The 19194-nt window shown below is 44.2% G+C and overlaps 1 protein-coding gene across 9 annotated transcripts in view; it reads right to left on the reverse strand.

The window, feature by feature from the left end:
• Nucleotides 1–19194, reverse strand: part of CDKL5 (cyclin dependent kinase like 5) — a 325745-nt gene that overhangs the window by 115552 nt on the left and 190999 nt on the right. For all 9 annotated transcript variants that reach the window (XM_083172507.1, XM_083172502.1, XM_083172506.1 and 6 more), the window contains one exon: nt 795–931. In XM_083172507.1, coding sequence (XP_083028633.1) covers nt 795–931 — 137 coding nt within the window. The remainder of the gene's footprint in view (nt 1–794; nt 932–19194) is intronic.

Below are 19194 nucleotides of genomic sequence, written 5' to 3' on the forward strand. Positions count from 1 at the left end.
AATGTCCAGCCAATAGCCCCGACCTCAATAAAATGTTGTGTCCACAATGCTAAAGTGTGAGTAATTCGCTACACAGTGAAGTGCTTGCACAGTACCGGCTGCCCCCTGGCTGTGCACACTATGGGCCTTATTCTAGTTCACTCTTAGAGGCAAATTCCTTCTCAAATGGACAAAACCATGTGCACTGCAGGTGGGGCAGATGTGACATGTGCAGAGAGAGTTAGATTTGGGTGGGGTTTTTCTTCAAAGTGAGATCTATATTGCAGTGTAAAAATAAGGCAGTCAGTATTTACCCTGCACAGAAACAAATTCTAATTCTATCTGCACCTTTTACATCTGCCCCCCTGCAGTGCACATGGTTTTGTCCATCTGAGAAGAAATTTGCCTCTAAGAGTGAACTAGACTAAGGCCCATAGCATTAACCAAGAGAGAGAGGAGGAGAGGACAGGAGGAGATTCGGAGTCTGGAGCTGCTGGGGCTCCACATGCACACTGGCTCCCTCTGCTGCTGCCACAGAGCTCCCTGTGAGGAGCAGCAGCCCTGATTCCATTGTGCTGTGTCCTGGCCCATGCAGAGATGAAGACAATTCTGTCTCTAACAATACATTTTGTGCAGAGCTTGACTGAGGGCCCCTAAGAGATACCATTCTCCCTGATTCTCCCTGACAGGCACCCCCCCCCCCCCCCCCCCCCAATTCAGCTCTGTATATGTATGGGGGACATTTTTCACAAACAGACAACATGCAAGATACAGGTGCTTGAACTAGATTTTGGATTACTTTTCCTTCCACCTACCTTCTCGACATATTCAAAGACAAGGTATAATTTTCCTCTTCTCCTAAATGCTTCTTTCAGCTCAACTATATTTTCTTGCTTCAAAGTGCGAAGCATTTTAAGCTCTCGCAGTGTCGTCTCCTTGACTTCTTCATTTTCTGAAAGAAACAGAAGTGCGGGGAAAAGGACACAATTACTAATGTAACAATACTGCTCTTTGAAATGTTCTCTCACTTAAAGTTTGTGCACCCCCTCCCATTTTTCTTTCATTAAGAAGGGTAAATGTAGGGAATGTCGATGCAGGATTGCAATTTATTTCAGGTGTAAAATGCTTAATGGTACATTTCTGCTAAACACCTCCAACTTTCCTCAGAGTAATCTCATAGCTGCCTGCAGTCCCGCATACTGCATGAGGCTCCGTTTTCAGTCATAAATCCTAATCTCCTAGATTATTCAGATTCTGCCAGGAGTGCCACTAAAGAATTTATTTACAAAGACAGCCATTTGCTGTAATCAATGTGATTTGATGTAGCTGCTTAGGTATGAGTCTTTGCCGACAACTCTCATTATCCCCAATTGTGGGAACCCCTGACAGGAGAAGACAGCAGAACAATGATCACACAGGGTCTTTCTTATCCGTGCTGGTGTGCACTGACCCACAGTGTGTTGCTGCTGTTGTAAGCTGTAGGATAAGAATGTTTGCTAGTAATCCGTCTTTAGTTACACATACAGTATTTGTTTAATTAGAGTTTATGGTGTCCATCCAAATATGCCTAATGCTATAATGGTATAGAAAATAGCACACCCAATAAATATAGGCAGTGCCTACAAGTTGCAGACAGTCCCTTGTTCCCAATAAAATAACATTTAATACACAGAAAACATACTTATATATTTAGGGATGAATTCACACAAGGTCAAATTGCATTTGGAATTTATTGCATAGACATCAAATTAAACATGTATACTACTGTGCTACCTGTATACTTATACAATTATTTGCAGGAATTTAGCTCTAGCCCTGCGGGATAATCAGGTGGCACTGAATTCCAGAATTGCGTTCGATCTGAAATGTCACTTTATTCCTGTCCAATCTACACCTGTTTCTCTGGTATTTTTATCTCACCGTAAAATCTGTGTCTTGATATTTCTTGCTGACTCAGACATGTCAACTTTCTATTCAGTATGAGACAATGAGTAAATATAAATGAGCTTGACATTACATCACATTTGCTCTACATTGAATACTGTTAGGAGAAATGCCTAATTATAAATAATGAATAAAATAGGTAGAATGCTGAACACCTGCTCCGGTTTCATGTGTACAATACAGGAGGTGAGTATGGGTAAAAAATCTCCATCAGGCCTTCTACTAATACTGCTTTCACATTGCAGAAATGGGTAATGACATGGTATTCTTAAATGGGACTTTAAAACGGGTCAGAGCCTTGAGACCTTTCACATTGCAGGTGAAAACCGTTTTAAAAATCATTTAATACCATTCAAACATTCAACCCGTTTAACCCCCAAGGGACACGTTTCAAGCCATTGAAATAGAGTTGTTCAAACTGCCAAAAAAACGGCTTTGAACCGTGTAGGACTCTGCTTTTTAACCGTGTTGAAATACAGGTTGAGTATCCCTTATCCAAAATGCTCGGGACCAGGAGAATTTTGGATAACGGATTATTCCGTATTTCGGAATATTTTAATATTTCAATGATGTATTTTGAAGTATCTTGCATTTATGCTGTATAAACACATAATATACACACAAATATATTTTATTACCACATAAAATACACACAAATATATTTTATTTGTTCAAAAAACAAGGTTTCAAAACGTGAAACAAAATGTGTGTACTATCTCAGCACTGAATTTGAATGCCAAGCAATCATTGTCTTGCACATATATAGTGCCAGTTACATATTATGTCCCCAGTGATGCTGTTACAAATGTCCCCAGTGAGTTTTTAGCCCAAAAAAATTTTTTTTTTCACTTTCTGGAATGTCCGTATTTCGGAATAATTCGGATAACGGATATTCGGATACGGGATACTCGACCTGTACCAGTTAACTTTAACCGGTAAATCAACTCTGGCACTTTCACATTGCAGCCTTAAACGTTTTAAAATTGAAAAAAAAAAAAACGCAATATACCGTTTTAAAAGTGCGATGTGAAAGGGGTATTAATGTCCTGAAACTGTTCTTATTAACTTTAGGACTTTCACTATCATCTTCAGTTATCCTGTACATATTAATTACCCATTAATTAATACCTCTTTTCCACAATACAAGCCAGGTCGCACCCAGGATTTTGTATCCAGGTGCGTCCCGGCTCGCAAACCCTTTCCTAGTGGCGTCCTGACCTGGCATAAAGCTGGGTGGGTGACACCGGGATGAGGGCCCGGGGTGGCACTGGGAGATGAGAGCATCTCCTAGCGGCGACTTTTGTACTGCAGTGAATGGGACTCAATTCGCTTTGACCCTGGTTACTCATTCACACTGTCCCTGTATCCTGTACCTGGGTTGGATTCCCGGGTCAGTCGACCCGGGATTTGCGTTTACACTAGCAAAAAACCCAGGCCGATGCACGTCCCTGCGCAAAATCCTGGGTTATTTTTACTTGTGGAAAAGGGGTCTTAAGCACGGTACACAATGGGTTATATATATCATTAAGGATATGCACAATACCGATATCGTTAACGATACATTGTGAACATCGGCCAGTGTGTATGCTCACTATAGCTTACAATGTGCACTCCTGCGCATTGTTAATGGCCCACCGGTCATCTGTACATGCAGCTCAATCTCATCCTCGACTGCATGTACGAAGCAGGGGGTCGGTAACGTCACTAAGCAATATTGTGAATGATATCAGTCAGTGTCTATGGACTATATCCTTCTCCCGCAGCACCGCCAATATTGTTAACTAACCGCGGGAAACACTTGGTGTGCAACCAGCTTTACTCACTTACTTCACATACAACCATATTTTAATTTCCTCGGCTAGATGCCTTAATGTGCACATAAGCCAATGAAACCAACTTGCATTAACATTCCAGGTTTTAAAGATTTGTTGATCAAATTAGATGTCACTAATATGGACAAATATATATCTACATATTTTTTAGTTAAAAGAATGGTTGCTTTAAATGCCTTTATTGTGCCACATGATTTTGCAAAACTCTATTGTATATGGATAAACAGAGCTTCACCATTAGTATGGCTGGGTGTGGTATGGGACTCCGACAGTTGGGATCCCGACTGCCCGGAGTCAGGCAGCATGGCGAGCGCAAAAAAGCCCCTTGCGGGCACGGTGACTCACTACGCGAGCCACCTACTCTATTCTCCCTCTATGGGGGTCGTGGACCCCCATGAGGGAAATTAGCGGGTGGCCGTCAGGCACCCGGCTGTCTGCATTTTGACAGTCGGGATCCCGATGTCGGGTAAATGACTGTCGGGATCCCGACTGTCGGGAACCCGTCCGGCACCCGTATGGCTGTGGAGACACTGGCTAGTATCACAGCCAAATGTACACACATGCACACACACACACACACACACATAAATCCAATGAATCATGTGGCATTATACAATACCTGACTACTATCCCAGTTCCTGCTAGAGACATCCCATTTTTTGGGGGTATTCCCCGCAAGCCCTGTAGTGTGAGCACCCTTCCTAGTGAAGTGGGCACAATGCGAAGACTAAGGGGGGTATTCAATCACTGGCGATCATCTCCCCACGGGGTACATGGCCGCCGGGTCCTATTCAAATGCTGTCTTCCCCGACAGCATTGAGCAGGGTATCTCGGCAGAACCAGCCCGACATCCCAAGCTGTCTGGCTCATTCTGCCGATAACGGCCGGGAAGTGACGAGCTACCGGCTGCAGCTCGTCACTTCCCGGCCGCAACTCACGGCCATGCCCCCTTCTTGTCCCACTGCAGGAGGGACATTGAATCCCGCCTGCATGTTCCCGGTCGAGGTGACCGAGAACGGGACAGGGTCACAGCAGTCGAGCAACCTCGACCGCCGTGACCTACAGATTGAATTCCCCCAAAGACAGTGAATGTTAGGTCCTTACGAAGGGGGTGGCGCATATTCCATGCTAATGGTGTACTTTAGCCCTACTCCCTATGCAAATACAATTTGTTTAACACTGAAACAGCTGGTGTTTAGGGGCGGTGATGGGCAGTGTTTGAAAAAAAATGGGGGGGGGGTGTCATCTTTGTTTTATGGACATATCAAAGAAAATGGCAGCTCCACTGGCCCTGCAAATGTGATTTCACCAGACATCCTGAGTCACCAAAGGGTAACTCAGATGTTCGATGCTCATGCCATTGGTCTGATGCTGAGTCTTCGGATGAAGTGGCTGTTCTATAGCCTCCACCTCTGAATCAGCCTGTGTCTATGCGAGAAAAAATATATATAATATATTTTAACATCCAGCTAAAAATGACCATGAAAAAAAAAAAATGTAATTACACAATTTCTTTCTAATGTTTTTCCGAAAAGGAACATTAAAAAAAAATGATCTCGAAACAAATATCCTAAGGGTCTATGTATGTCCAAAAATATACTGTATATCTTAGCGGAAGTACAGTATTTGTAAAATTTGCAGGCTTGTTGGAGAAGCCAAACATGTCATATTTATTTTAGAATCTGAGATTGTCATTTTATGTTCTGCTCTGTCTTGTGCTGGTTTTTGTCCTCTTGTGAGTTAGAATCTCCAACACGACAGCTTTCAAATAATATGTTCAACTTGCTAAAATATTTTGCCATGATTTCTCCATTATAGAGGTCTCACTTGGGGAAAAACGCAGCAGAGCGATTCATAATAATGGAAGAATCTGTATTGTACTGTATGTGTAACATAAAAAAGATGAGCAAAACAACAACTGCTATATTTTTAGGACATTGCATCTTAATATACTGGGTGATTTATTTTGTATATGAAATTTCTGATAATCAGCATGTTAATATTTCGTACATATCTTCAAAGAATTTATTTATGAACCAATCACACCCCTTTACAGGCACTTATATTGCCCAGCGAGAAAATAAAGTGGCAGTCTGCAGTATTCCAACTTAGGGGAGGGAGGTCTAGCTTTATAGATGAACTTGATCTGGTAGAGCAACACATTACAGTGATTTCTCCCACATTCCTTGAATAGTAGATCAGCCTACTGGATTCTGACCAATTGCTTTCTAAAGTGGTTGGTTTGGTGACTTGATGAAAGGGCTGTAATTAGGGTGGTTCAGACGGTGCCTTAAGGGGCCCATAAACCTGTGGACTCAATCCCCTGACCCACCGGCACTGCCATCCTGTTGACTGGATGCACCGATTAGTGGGCAATGATAATTGTCAATCCATCGGGGGATCAGGGATATTAAGCATGTTAAAAAGTCCAATTTTTTTTTTTGTAAAACATGCTTAATGTCCCTGATCCCTCAACGAGACAGTCAGGGGATTGCCCCCATACACTGCTGGTGTATAGGCCTCTTTATACACACGCATTTGTTTTGCAGACACACTGTCTGCATCCTGCGCGATTGGTGGTGGCTGACCAGTCTGTGTGGTCCAAATCTGTGTGGTCTGCCTCCCCTTATCTTCTCCAGCAGGAATTCCAGGTATAGGAGGCGGGTGCAGACTGCTGGTAGTACGGATAATGGTGAGGAGGAGGAGGAGGGAGGCAGTGCGGGTGACAACCACTAATCTCTCACTCACTGTAGGGGCTTTATTTACCAGGCATAATGTCTATACAGGGCTCTACCTGGCATAACGTGTATAAGGGGTACTACTGTGTGTTGTAATGTGAATTGGTACTATTCTGTAGCAATGCCCCTTCCACACAAAGCCACATCCTTATATTTTTGGCATGTGCCTTCGGTGCACACTGTTTTTATTTTGAATATGGGACACCAATTTTCTTTCTTGCAAAGGGCACTAACATGTCTTAGATCTCTGCTTGATGGTATAATTAGCAGTGAATTGTGCATGCCGGTTGTGAGCTCTTTAACCCAGCAGGGATTCAGCAAAGCTGGAAACATTTTCAGTACCTCCGCAAATAGATGGCATTATCTAGCAGAGGAATGATAGACTTTCTACTACTGGATAAATACAGTTTAGACACTGATCCCATGAGATATATAGGTGACTGTGATAATTCATATATCAGATTTCTCCAGCGTTAACTATTTTTTATAAGTGAAATATATTTTTTCTTGTGATTTTACTAGAATATAAACATTTCACCGAACCATAATTACCTTTCTGACAGTTAAGTTAAAAACAAAGGTATAATTTATTTCAAAATTGACAACAATGTTTTCAAGTCTCAGATATTTTCCATGGTGGTATTTGTAATTTACAGTATTAAAAAATGATTTTCTTCACTATACAGGAGTTTAATGAAGGTTGTCTGCCACCCCAGCATGTGCACTCAGCATGCACTGATTTAATCATCGCCATATATGGAAGGCAATCTGCATGATGGTGATCATCTGCATGCATGACCCTTCATTACTGATGGTGTGTAAGTGCATGAAATGCAGATGCAGCCTTTTTATTATACAGCACCTGGGTCAAAACAAGGAAATCACTTCCGATATGTAGATCCTGTATGAATTTGACTAATGCACTGTGGATATAATTTTTATGAAAATTAGGAAGGTTTCTTGTATTCCACTTCTTATGAAAATATACAGAGATTTAAAAAAAGGTTTAATATGGAAGGGATCATTACTTTAGGTTTTCTTTATAAGAGCTTTGAAAAAGTTTCAATACTGACCTTTGAAAATGTCATCGAAAAATGTGAGGAAAGCTGTGTACACACAGTGCAAATATTGGTACCGGTTTTAACTATATAGTCAAAATCAAATAGAAAGTTAAGGTCCATACATACTGGGTGACTATGCCCAGTGTGTATGGACAGCGATGGTGCATGATGAGTGCATACACACTGAGCGACTTTCCCCCCTGCCCGGCGCCGTCAGTGGGGGTAGGACGGCTTTGTATAGCGCAGCACTTTGCAAAGCCGTCCTCAAAGCCGCTCATCTGCTGGTAATAACAGCAGGTGAACAGTTTTCCTGGCAATGATGTGGGAGTATGCAGCAGCACTCATGGCTCATTGACGGGGCATACACACTGGGCCGCTTTGAGTAGAAAGCCACTCAAACTTGCTGTTTTGAGCAGCTTTCAGCTCAAAGTCACCCAGTGTGTATGTGCCTTAAGTCTGAATCTCACAGTATTCAGCTACATTTGATGCCGATGCACCCCACCCCCCCTCTCATTTAATCAGCATTAAATAGAAAAAAATAGACTGTGCGGGCAAGCATATCTTGACCTTCACCTGTAAAATGGTTTTGGACTAGAGCAAAATACAGTAGCAAGAGAGTCTAAAGGGGCATACACACTGGGCGATTTCAGTCCCATTTCGAAGTAAAATGACTAGATCTATTAGAAATAGAATAGAATCAACTTTATTGGCCATGTGTGCACAAACTAGGATTTTTTGTGGATTACAGTGCAGCATCAAGCAGGAATAAAGGGGGGGGAGGCAATTACATACATTACATTGAGACATTACATGCGGGGACCACATACCCGCCGAGCAGCACAGTGCCTAGGCAGCCATCAGCAGCGCCACTGGTCGTTGCAGCAGCCAGGTAGGTGACAATATAAGCAGGTATAGCACAGTTTATCACACAGGAAGCACATACCAGCCGAGCAGCACAGTGCCTAGGCAGCTATCAGCGCCACCACTGGTTGCTGCAGCAGCCAGGTAGGTAGGTAGCAGTATAAGCAGGGACAGTACAGTATCAGACAGGGAACACATACCCACCGAGCTGCACAGCGCCTAGGCAGCCACTGGTCGCTTCAGCAGCCAGGTAGGTGACAATATAGACCGGGAACAGTATACTGGCACACAGAGAACATATACCCACCAGGCTGCACAGCGCCTAGGCAGCCATCAGCCATCAAATGGAGCACTGATCGCTCAGTGTGTATGCCTTGTGGTGATGGCGATGCACAGTCCTGCGTGACGTTATTGCTCGCAGGGAAAGCCAGTGCTTGCACTGCCTTTTATGCTATATCACGGGGCTTTGCCTATAAACAATAGGCAAAGCCCCGCTCAGCATGACTGCTCAGCACACAGCATCGCGGGGTGCATCACGGGTACACAGCGTCATGTGCTGAGTGATCATGCTTAAGTCCGTCGCTCATCACGGAGCACAGATCGCAGCATATGTTTGCCCCTTAAAATTAAAGTACATCTAAAGTGCAGTTAGACAAAATCAAATCGAACCTAAATGAACTCTTATGTGCAGGGGTGCCACCAGTTGGTGGTCCAGTCCAGAATGAAATTAATTTGGCTGTCAGCTTTGTAGACAGGTTTGGGCATTGTCTGTTGATGTAAAGAGGCAATGAACAGCCATTTAGACAGGCTGGTGTGTGTCTGACATCCCCAACCCCTTCTGCGATCTCACTCCTCCTCCTCCTCCCTGTGGCTTTCTATACACAGAGCCCTGGTAACCAACTCTGCATTGGCCTCAAGGCAAACAATGACATTTAAATGATTTATATTGGATCCAACATAATGGCAGCATACACTGAGAGTAGGCACCAGCAGATACGGAACTACCATTGGTGAAGCAGGTTTAGTGCACTGGGGCCACTAAATACTAAGGGGCCTACTGCTGCTGCTGTCACCCTATTCCAGTTACTCATTGTTTTTCCCTTTCACCTTCTGCCTCCCCCTGTCACCCTCTGGGTCTCCCTGTCAATCTCTGCCCTGATGCATATTGGGAACTTGAGTTAGGGTAGAGGAGGGGGGCCTAACTTATATTTGTTGCACCTAGCCAGGGCTGCCATCACAAATTGTGGGGCCCGGGACTGACCAAATGGGCAGGGCCCCCATAGCAGAGACGGTGGTCACTATTGGCTCCTCCACCTTCCTGCCAGAGACGCTGACAGAGCCACCAGCATTATGAATAAGGCTCCTGATTGGCTGCCCTATGAAAGCCCAGGCTCCTAATTGGCTGCCAATCAGGAAGCTCCTATTGGCAGGCAACTAGTGCCGCTGCTACAGTCATAATTTGCTAATGCTGCTTTCCACAGTCCGCATCTCTGGCAGCGCGGTACTAACCACAATGCTGCCATATGAGCACCTGGGACTAGAAGGGCCCGGGACTCCAGTACCCCTAGACTCCCCTGTTGGCAGCCCTGCACCTAGACACCCAACCCACAAGTTCCATCATAAGGTAGCGGTCCAGTTTAATAGTAAATTATTTGTCTATAGTTTTGGCTCAAATGACAAAAATATATATTTTTTTATAATCTGCTAACTGTAAAGCTGTACAAGTACAGTATATATCCAATTAGGAAACATAAAGCTACCACCATAGCCAACAAATGTCAGTTTTTACATTACTCGTGCACGGTAGATGGGAATTTGGAACACTGTCAGGTCCATTCTGCTTACAAAGATGTCAGCTGTCAGAGAGAGAGAATGGATTTGCTTCCCTGGAACAGACACATCCTTACATAGTGCAGGAAATAAATAACAAAAGCTGCAAAGCATTTATCTTCAAAAGTTATGCCCAAACTTTGTATTTCCCAATGTGTGCGCAAAGGAATGGCACGTTCCCAACGAAATGTCAGCCACACATCACTTTCAATCAAAATTCCATGATGTGACATATTTTATTTGACACATTTGTGAAAAGTGTTGGAAGCTATTCTAGGAAATAACTCATATACTGTAGCTTTCAATTTACGTCTTCTAGATACCTGACAATGCACACACAGTACATTTGAAAAATAGCCTCATATTGAACATATAGAATTATTACAATTTATTAAGGAATGTCACATAGTGGTGGGCAAAAGTTTTTGCCCCAGATGTTCAAACATATCTTTCTGCACTGTTTCTTTCCCTTTATCTCCTGTACCATTTCATTACAGCCTCCATATATGCAAATGCTGGGGTTTCCCATTGCCCAGAATGCCACCATGCTAGAATCATGAGAGCTACTGATAGATCGACAATACATCCTTAGACTGTCCGCTCTATAATATAGCGGCCATTTTGTTTTCCCATGAGCATAGTGTTTATTTGAATCGAGTTTATAAATACCTTTTGGTGCTCCATGGTATCTGGAGAGATTTTCGATCATACCTCCCAATATTTTTGGCCATGTCATATAAGGTGTGTGGCTACACCCCCCAAGGGCTGCTTTTCCTTTTCTTTCCCTTTCACCACTCTTATGAAACATCCTGATTCCTGCAATGTAATTGGGGGCAATAGGTTGCATCCCCCTTGGTTCTGGCACCCAGGTCACCTGCCCTGATTGATGCAACCTCACATAAAACTTGCCCAGCAGTAATGAAGGGTGAGCAGTATAGGCAGCAGCACAATGCTAAACCTGAGCCACCTAATCACTGATGCAGATAGTGAACTATTCTACCGAAATGCATATTCACCTCTCTAAATATAAATACATAGAAATCATTGATCATTGCTAATCTTAGATGGTGCTTCAACCAATAAGCTCCTGTCAAGTGTTTTGAAAAATAACAGGAGTTGATTGGCTGGAGAACCATTTAAGATTAATAATGAGTGATAACTAGAATATCTTCCCACAAGGGTCCATTTAGACTCCCTTTTTTTGGACCTTGCTCCTCCCCCTGTTCTGCCCTGTCATGTGACAGGTCATTTCTCACACTAGGAAATAGACCTAACCATATGTACAGTGGCCATCAGACAGAGAGGATGACTGTCACATCCGAAAAACAACTCAAAAAGCCAGTAGCACATTGCCATGAGTTTTCCGAAGTTGTTCTGCCTGAGCATTTTTAATACACATTGGGGCACATGTATTTTTTAGCGGTGCATAGCGCAACGCTAGAATACTTTCTGCTTCGCCTCTTTAATGAGGCGAAGCAGGAAAGGACATCGACAAGATGTATTAACATCGTCTGCCGAAGTGGGGGAGTGCAAACTCCCCCCTCTGGCGATGTCCCCTCCTGGAGATAGCGCATCAGGTTACACTCGAGAGCTACTCACGCGAGATCCTCAGCGCACCCCAGAGCCAACAGCAGGGACAGCCCGCTACTGGCGTAGCCAATAGTCTATCATTTAGATAGCAGCACCGATATGGATACCCCGGCTGCTTCATACATGGGGGAGAAGCGGTATCAGTGCACATAACATGCACTGATACCCGTTCTCCCTCATAATTTCTTATCACCACCATTTGCAGCTCAATAATTAATACAACTGTCTCCCAGAGCACAAATAGATTGCTCTTATTGGGCAAATAGGTTGCGCTTGTATAGAGATTTTTTTGCTGAGGAAAATAAGCTTTAATTGTATGGACGATATATATATATATATATATATATGCAATAAGATCGCACTCCATACAAAAAATATTCAACCGCTGGGGTGACGTCCAGAACTTTCCTTACAAGAAACAAAGTCCATGTATATAAAGACCAAAAAGACACACTCTCCAGACTGTTTGATGCAAAATAAAAAGCTGTGTATTTGTATTCACATAAACATCAAATGTAAAAAGAAGGGTACTCAACGTTAGCGTTTCAGTCCATAAAGGACCTTCCTCAGGAGTTAGACAACAAGGGCATCCATTTGGGGTGAAGCACAGCGTGGACCACACAGCAGGTTCCTACAGCGTGGTAGGAACCTGCTGTGTGGTCCACGCTGTGCTTCACCCCAAATGGATGCCCTTGTTGTCTAACTCCTGAGGAAGGTCCTTTATGGACTGAAACGCTAACGTTGAGTACCCTTCTTTTTACATTTGATGTTTATGTGAATACAAATACACAGCTTTTTATTTTGCATCAAACAGTCTGGAGAGTGTGTCTTTTTGGTCTTTATATATATATATATATATATATATATATATATATATATATATATATATAAAATATATATATATATATATATAATCTCAACCTGATCCTGCCACTTATCACACACATACAGGCAGTGCTATGTTTCAGCAGGAATCAGCAGGAACTCAGTTCCTTAACCTTTAACACCTTCCCGACATTTGACGTATATATACGTCATGGCCGGGAAGTACTTCCCGACACATGACGTATATATACGTCATGACTTTAAATTGACACCCTGTCTCGAGACGAGGTGGCAGAGGGACAATGTCTGCTGTCCCTGACAGAAGACATCCTCCCTCATTGCCCAGGGGGGGCAACGATGCCTCCCGTCTTGGGCGATCGCTGCTATTGGCTGTTAAAAAGTGAATAAAAGTAGCGTTGAAATGCATGTAGTGTAAAATTTAGACTCTGCTGCCCCCTAGCGTCCAAAAAAAAATTAAGGCGGTTTAAATAATGATTTAAAAATAAAGAATAGATATGGTCTTTGTTAGTTATTAACTATTTTGAGTGATATGATTATTTGTCTCACAAGCAGAAAATGGAACATTTTGCAAATAGCAAAATGTTCCATTTTTTCACGACACTTTGGTATTTTTCCCCAAAAAAAAAAAAAACTGTATCGACCAAATTTCACCACTAATTTAAAGTACAATGTGTCACGGGAAAACAATCTCAAAATCACTGGGATAAGTAAAAGCAAAAAAAGTTATACCCACTTAAGTGATACATGTCAGATTTGAAAAAAATGGCTCTGTCAGGAAGGCAAAAACTGGCTGCGTCAGGAAGGGGTTAATTAAATATGACATCATCAGGAACTGGGTTCCTGACCCTGTTCTGGGCCAAAGTGTACTTTGCATAATATAAGTTTTATTTTAAAGTCACCTGTGAGAGCATTTGTCTCTAAATACAATATATCCAACTCTCTCTCTTTATTTTTATATTTAATTGATCCACCCCCAGACCTGGAGTTCCTGTACCTATTTTTTCAGAAAAATCGCACCAGAAGGTATCTAGAAATTATATTAAAATCGCAAATGACGGCTGATATATTGGCCAGCATAAGCCCCTTTTTCATCACCAGCACTATGACATGTCAGTAATGCGATATTACTTTTACCCTTCACATAGCAAAAACTCAAATTCAACTGTCAAGTTTTTAAAGGACAGGTGACTATGCTACTGTTCCTAGAAATTTATTAGAGCAGAAATTTAACAGATACAATATGAAGGTCATTATTTTTCCTGGGTAAGGTTAGAACCCTTTCTACTGTATGCTACCAGCCACCATGCAAACGCTGTTACGGACGGTTACATTAAATCAAGTGGGTAAAATATTCTGTGCAAACCTATATGATAGCTTCATATTATATATGACAGTGACATCTTATGTTGAACAAACTAGTTATTACAATTTTTAAGGAATACCTTTATTAATAAACATTGAATAATTACATATACAGGGCCGGATTAAGGGCTTAATGGGCCTGAAGCAGAAAAAATGTTCAAATGCCTATTATGAGAAGTGGAGGAGACCCTGCCCATCTTCGCTTCAGGGAGACGGGCAGGGTTAGGGTGGGGTGGGGGGAGAAGTGTCGGAACGGGACGAGCTCCGTCGCCACAGGGCGCGCGTGCATCTTGTGCGTGCGCACCCCCTGGTGGGAGCTGGGGGCTGGCGATAGTTTCGCCAGCCCCTGCCTGAACGAGGGGCGCTACATCTGTACACCGCAATGCCTCTCCAAAATATATAAAAGTACAAAAATGGCATAAATGTGTAAATCAGGGTTGCCGACCCTCCCGGAATTTCCGGGAGTCTCCCGAAAATCGGGACCCCCTCCCGGCCCCCCGGAAGGGTGGGCAACCCTCCCGGATTCAGGGGGGACCCCCGCTGTCCCCCGGATCGCGGCATTTAAATGCCACAATCCTCGGGTCTCAGAGGAGGGGGCGGAGCTAAAACGGCACAATCGCGTCATTTAGCCCCGCCCCCTCCACGGAGATCCGTGAATTCCCTGCTTTACCAGCATGGGTGGGGCTTAGTGACGTCACTCGTAAGCCCCGCCCCCTGAGCGGCTGCTGAAACTCTCCTCTCCGGGCTTCTCCCGGAGAGGAGAATCTTAAAGTCGGCAACCCTGGTGTAAATAGAATTATAATTTTAATTATTTTGATTTATGGTTAACCATGTGACAAACTGTTGATCATGATGATGTTGTCAAGATGATGGGCCTATTTTTATGTGGAGGCCTGGATCTGCAGCTCCATCCGCCTTATTGTTAATCTGGCCCTGACTGTATACATTATGAGGCAGGTGAGGATTGCCAGCTGCTGCAGGGGGAGAGCTGCTAATGGGGGGTAGCTGCTGGCCGCTACTAAGGAGAGAGAGGGTTGCTGGCGGCTGCTGTTATCTATACTGCGAGGGTGAGAGTGGGGTTGCCGAAAGCTGCAGGTAGGAGAGAGCTCATGCTGGCTGGATAGACAGGGGTTGAAGATGGCTGCAGTAATTTGTATTGCAAAGGTGAGAGTGGGATTGCAGGCTACTGCAGGGAATAGAGAGCCGCTGCTGGGGAGGGGGGAGAGAGGGAGGTTGCTGGCCACTGCTAGAGGGAGAGACGAGGTTGCAGGTGGCTGCGGTAATCTGTACTACAGGTGTTAAGGTGGCCATACACACGCAGATTTATCTTTAGATCTGGCTGGTTGGAACAAAAACATGGCTGTGTCAGCCTCCTGGATACAGTACCACCCTCCCCAATGTATTTGTTATTTTGCTTTAGTGGCCAATAGTCAGGCATGTTACTAGTAGTGGTTGCTTACAGAAATGCTGAATCACATTGGAGGCCATATTCGTATGATCTGCACCTAAGATAAGGCTGGTGAAAGTTTCAATAGTGCGACCAATGGTAGTGTCTACAATGCACAAAGCATGAATGCAGCATCATTAGACAATGAGGGGCAGTTTTTATCACAGGCCAATCAGCTCATAACTGTGAAGTTAAAGGCTTGGTTTGAAAAATGACAGGTAGGAGCTAGGGTGGCCAATCCCGGGATCGGCGGGATCCCGGGATTTGGCCCCAAAAAGTGCATGCGCAGTCTAATGGCAGGCAGCGTCTTAGCGCCCGTTCAGATGCTGGCCGGCTGTTCCCGAATCCCAACTCCGGCGTGCGGCCTGCGTAGAGTTACAGTAAGAGGTCACACTGCGCAGGCCACACCGCCCATTCTGCTGCAGCAACTTCTGTGCCCACCCCTTCCACTCTCCTCCGCCCACCCACCTGCCCCTTTTCCCCCGCCCCTTCTCCTCTGCCCGCCCACCTGCCTCTTTTCCGGCTGCTGCCTGCTAAGGAGGAGCTGCACATGACCGGAGGCACTATGCACCTCCGAACCCACTACCCGCCCACCTGCTAATGTAAGTAAATGTGTGGGTAGGCCGGTGTGGGGGTGGGTACAGGACACGCCTGACAAAACTAGGGATGCCAATCCCGGGAAGGGCATTGTAGTGTCATTAGTATAAAGTTGTAGACTCAACTGCAGCAACACATGTACAGAAGGCCTCAACTGTGACTGTGCGCAACTCAGAATCAGGCCCTATAAGGAGGAGACTGCCTCCTTTGACAGACCACACCCCTCAACAGGCTCCACCTTTATTAGTCATCAATTCCCTGGGCTGGTTTCCATCCCAATCCACCCCTACCTGTGGATAATTGATAACCCAGTGACTTTTTATTAGTCCAGCTTAATAATGGTCCAGATAATCTTTCTAGAAATATTATAATATACTGTAGATATAAATGGTACAGTAAACTGCAGGTGAAATGTCAATGGCGACTTATAAAGGGTTCATGTTCTGACAGCTCTAGATGATTTAGCTGCATTCCTGAGCAACTTGCAAAGCTTAACTATAGCAGACAGACTTGTGGAGAACCTTCACGCTTGGTTACTTTCATCTATTAATAATTCAGTTAACATGCACTTGGGTAAAGATTCCACCTAACAACAGTTACTGATATGCAGAAGCAGATGAATAACAAACAATACAATGCTTTGTTTGGAGTCAGGAGACAAAACTGCAAAAACAATCTGTAGCCCAGAGGGGACAGGCCTCTGACGGGGCCCGATGCTGTTTCATCACAGGACAACTTAAAACTTCAAATAGCAGCTCCGTAATACTAATAGATCAGTAAAGAAAATATTATGCCATAGAACTAAAAAAAAAACCTATGTATGCAAAAGGAATCAATTTCACAACTGTATAAAATAATGGCTCTGCTGATACTGTGTTGATGCCAGACTCAGGCTGCCATGCCTAATTGGACCCCTATGGCATATTTGATGCAAGTAGATGTAAATATAATAATTGTAGATGCCAAAAGTAGTAAAACAAATACTTCAGAATGATACTGTACTCCCAAATTTCATTGGGCCATAGAGAGTTCTAGGTTATAATCTACAGATGGGTTACACGTTTTGGGCATGATTGCCCCAAATTAGGATGTAGATTGGAAGGAACTGTACCTACCTGTTCATACCTCCTGAGGAAGCCGCTGAGCGTTGTACAGGCGGAGAAACGCGCAGAGGACACTGGGGATCGTGACTGGGCTGACAGACACGCAGGACTCCTACTGGTGAGGTAGAAACTCGGATAAGACTGCACAATACGGACTGCATCAGCGGTCGGGGTACCCACCAGATAGTGATTGCCGGACTCCCTAAAAGTTCACCTAAAAGGCTTGTAAGCTTATAACCAAGTAAACCCGTTACCACTAATATGTGCACATAGGTGGGGGACTTACAAGTTATACTAATTGGTTGGATGGACTTGCATGCATACTATCTTCCCAATGGGGGCAAATAACCAATCTGAGTGAAAGCTCAATTTTTATGTATGTTTGTCTTGTCTGTGTTGTTGGCCACTGTTTAAATTGAAATTGTTTTTTAATAAATATATACTATTTTGCACAGCGCTGTCCCAATCCATTTTTTTGCTGTACCTAGATCTGGCTGATTATCTTTTGTGGCAGATGTTTTGTGGTCTGCAAAGCACCATAGATTACATGTTTTTAAATTAACTAAACATAATGGGGCACATCCCACAGTTTTCCCTCTAAACTGTGCGCACGCATATGAGCGCGCACACAACTCGAGGAGTGTGCGCACAGACATTACAACAGAGCACACAAAGCAGCAGTGGTCCCTTTTTGCAGTTGTGGACTGAATTAATGTGTGTTTCACCCATTAACTACATTGTGTGCTGTGTTTTGAATGTTTAATGTTTAATATAATTTTGAAGTAAAGTTAACACAAATGCTGAATGTCATTTTCCAGTTATATATAAGTGACGCACAAAAATTTTAATTTCCTTCCAAATTTGCACAGCCAAAATCTTTTGCCACACACAGCCTTTGTAAAATTAGAGGGAACAACGTTAGTATGAACTAACGTTAAGTGCAGTTCTGCACTTAACGCTAAGTACAGATGTAGCGCCTGTCATTCAATCCTGGTGCCCACCAGAACTTCCCCTCTGGCGAGCGCCGGCGGAGGGGACTGGGACTAAGTCTCTCGCGGCTGGGCAGCGGGTCCCTGCCTGTCTCGGCTTCGAGGAGACGGGCAAGGTTAGGGGGGTAGGTGCCGGGGCGGCGATGGGGACCGACGGCAGGGAGCTCCGTTGCCACGGGGCGTGCAGGCGTCTCGTGCGTGCGCGCCCCCTGTCGGGAGCTGGCCGCTGGTGGGGGCTGGCGATCCTTTTGCCAGCCCCTGCAATGATGGACCTAGCTCCATCTGTAACTGAGGGGGATTACACTTTTTCCAATGTATTACTAGCGCACCTAATGAGCGCTAGGGACAGCCCGCTGAGTAACGCCCGGCAGGGCTGTCCCCTGCAATCCCCCCCAGTAGTTCGCATCTGGGGCAATGTATTAACAGCCACTTAGGCGTTAAATCGCCCCGGCCACTTCACCAGCTCAGGGCTAGCGTTATCCTATGCCCACTGCAGGGACAGCGTTAGCCCTGTTGCTGGATCCGGGCTGTGCTGGAAATCTTGCGGTAATAGCGAGATCTCGCGCATGCCCATTACAGTCAGCCGGGGGGGGGGGGGGGGAGGGAAATTGCTGGGCATAACAGATCTCCTTATCAGCTGGGGGGGTGATTAATACATTTGGCCATAACGGGTGCCCGCATTTTAAAAACGTCAGGGGCAGATTAATACATCTGCCCCAATAATACTATCCAATGATTTACAGGCTGAAAATAAAAACAGCACTTTGCCAACCATTAAACAACATATTGGACAAGTCAACCCTCAAACTCTATGGTCAAACTCTATGGTGAAACAGGATAAAAAAAATCTGTTTTTACCAATTCCAGGTTCTACAACCCACTGCTATTCCTTTATTTTCTCCCGGATCTATAATGACGTGCTAATCCTCTAATAAATATGTTGAGGGACTTCATTTAGGGGAAAGGAATATGTGTGACATCATGGGTGTACAGTACATTGTACTTGCCTACTCTC

This window comes from Crinia signifera, chromosome 2 (assembly GCF_055691185.1).
Source record: "Crinia signifera chromosome 2, ASM5569118v1, whole genome shotgun sequence".
In the NCBI taxonomy this organism is placed as follows: Eukaryota; Metazoa; Chordata; class Amphibia; order Anura; family Myobatrachidae; genus Crinia; species Crinia signifera.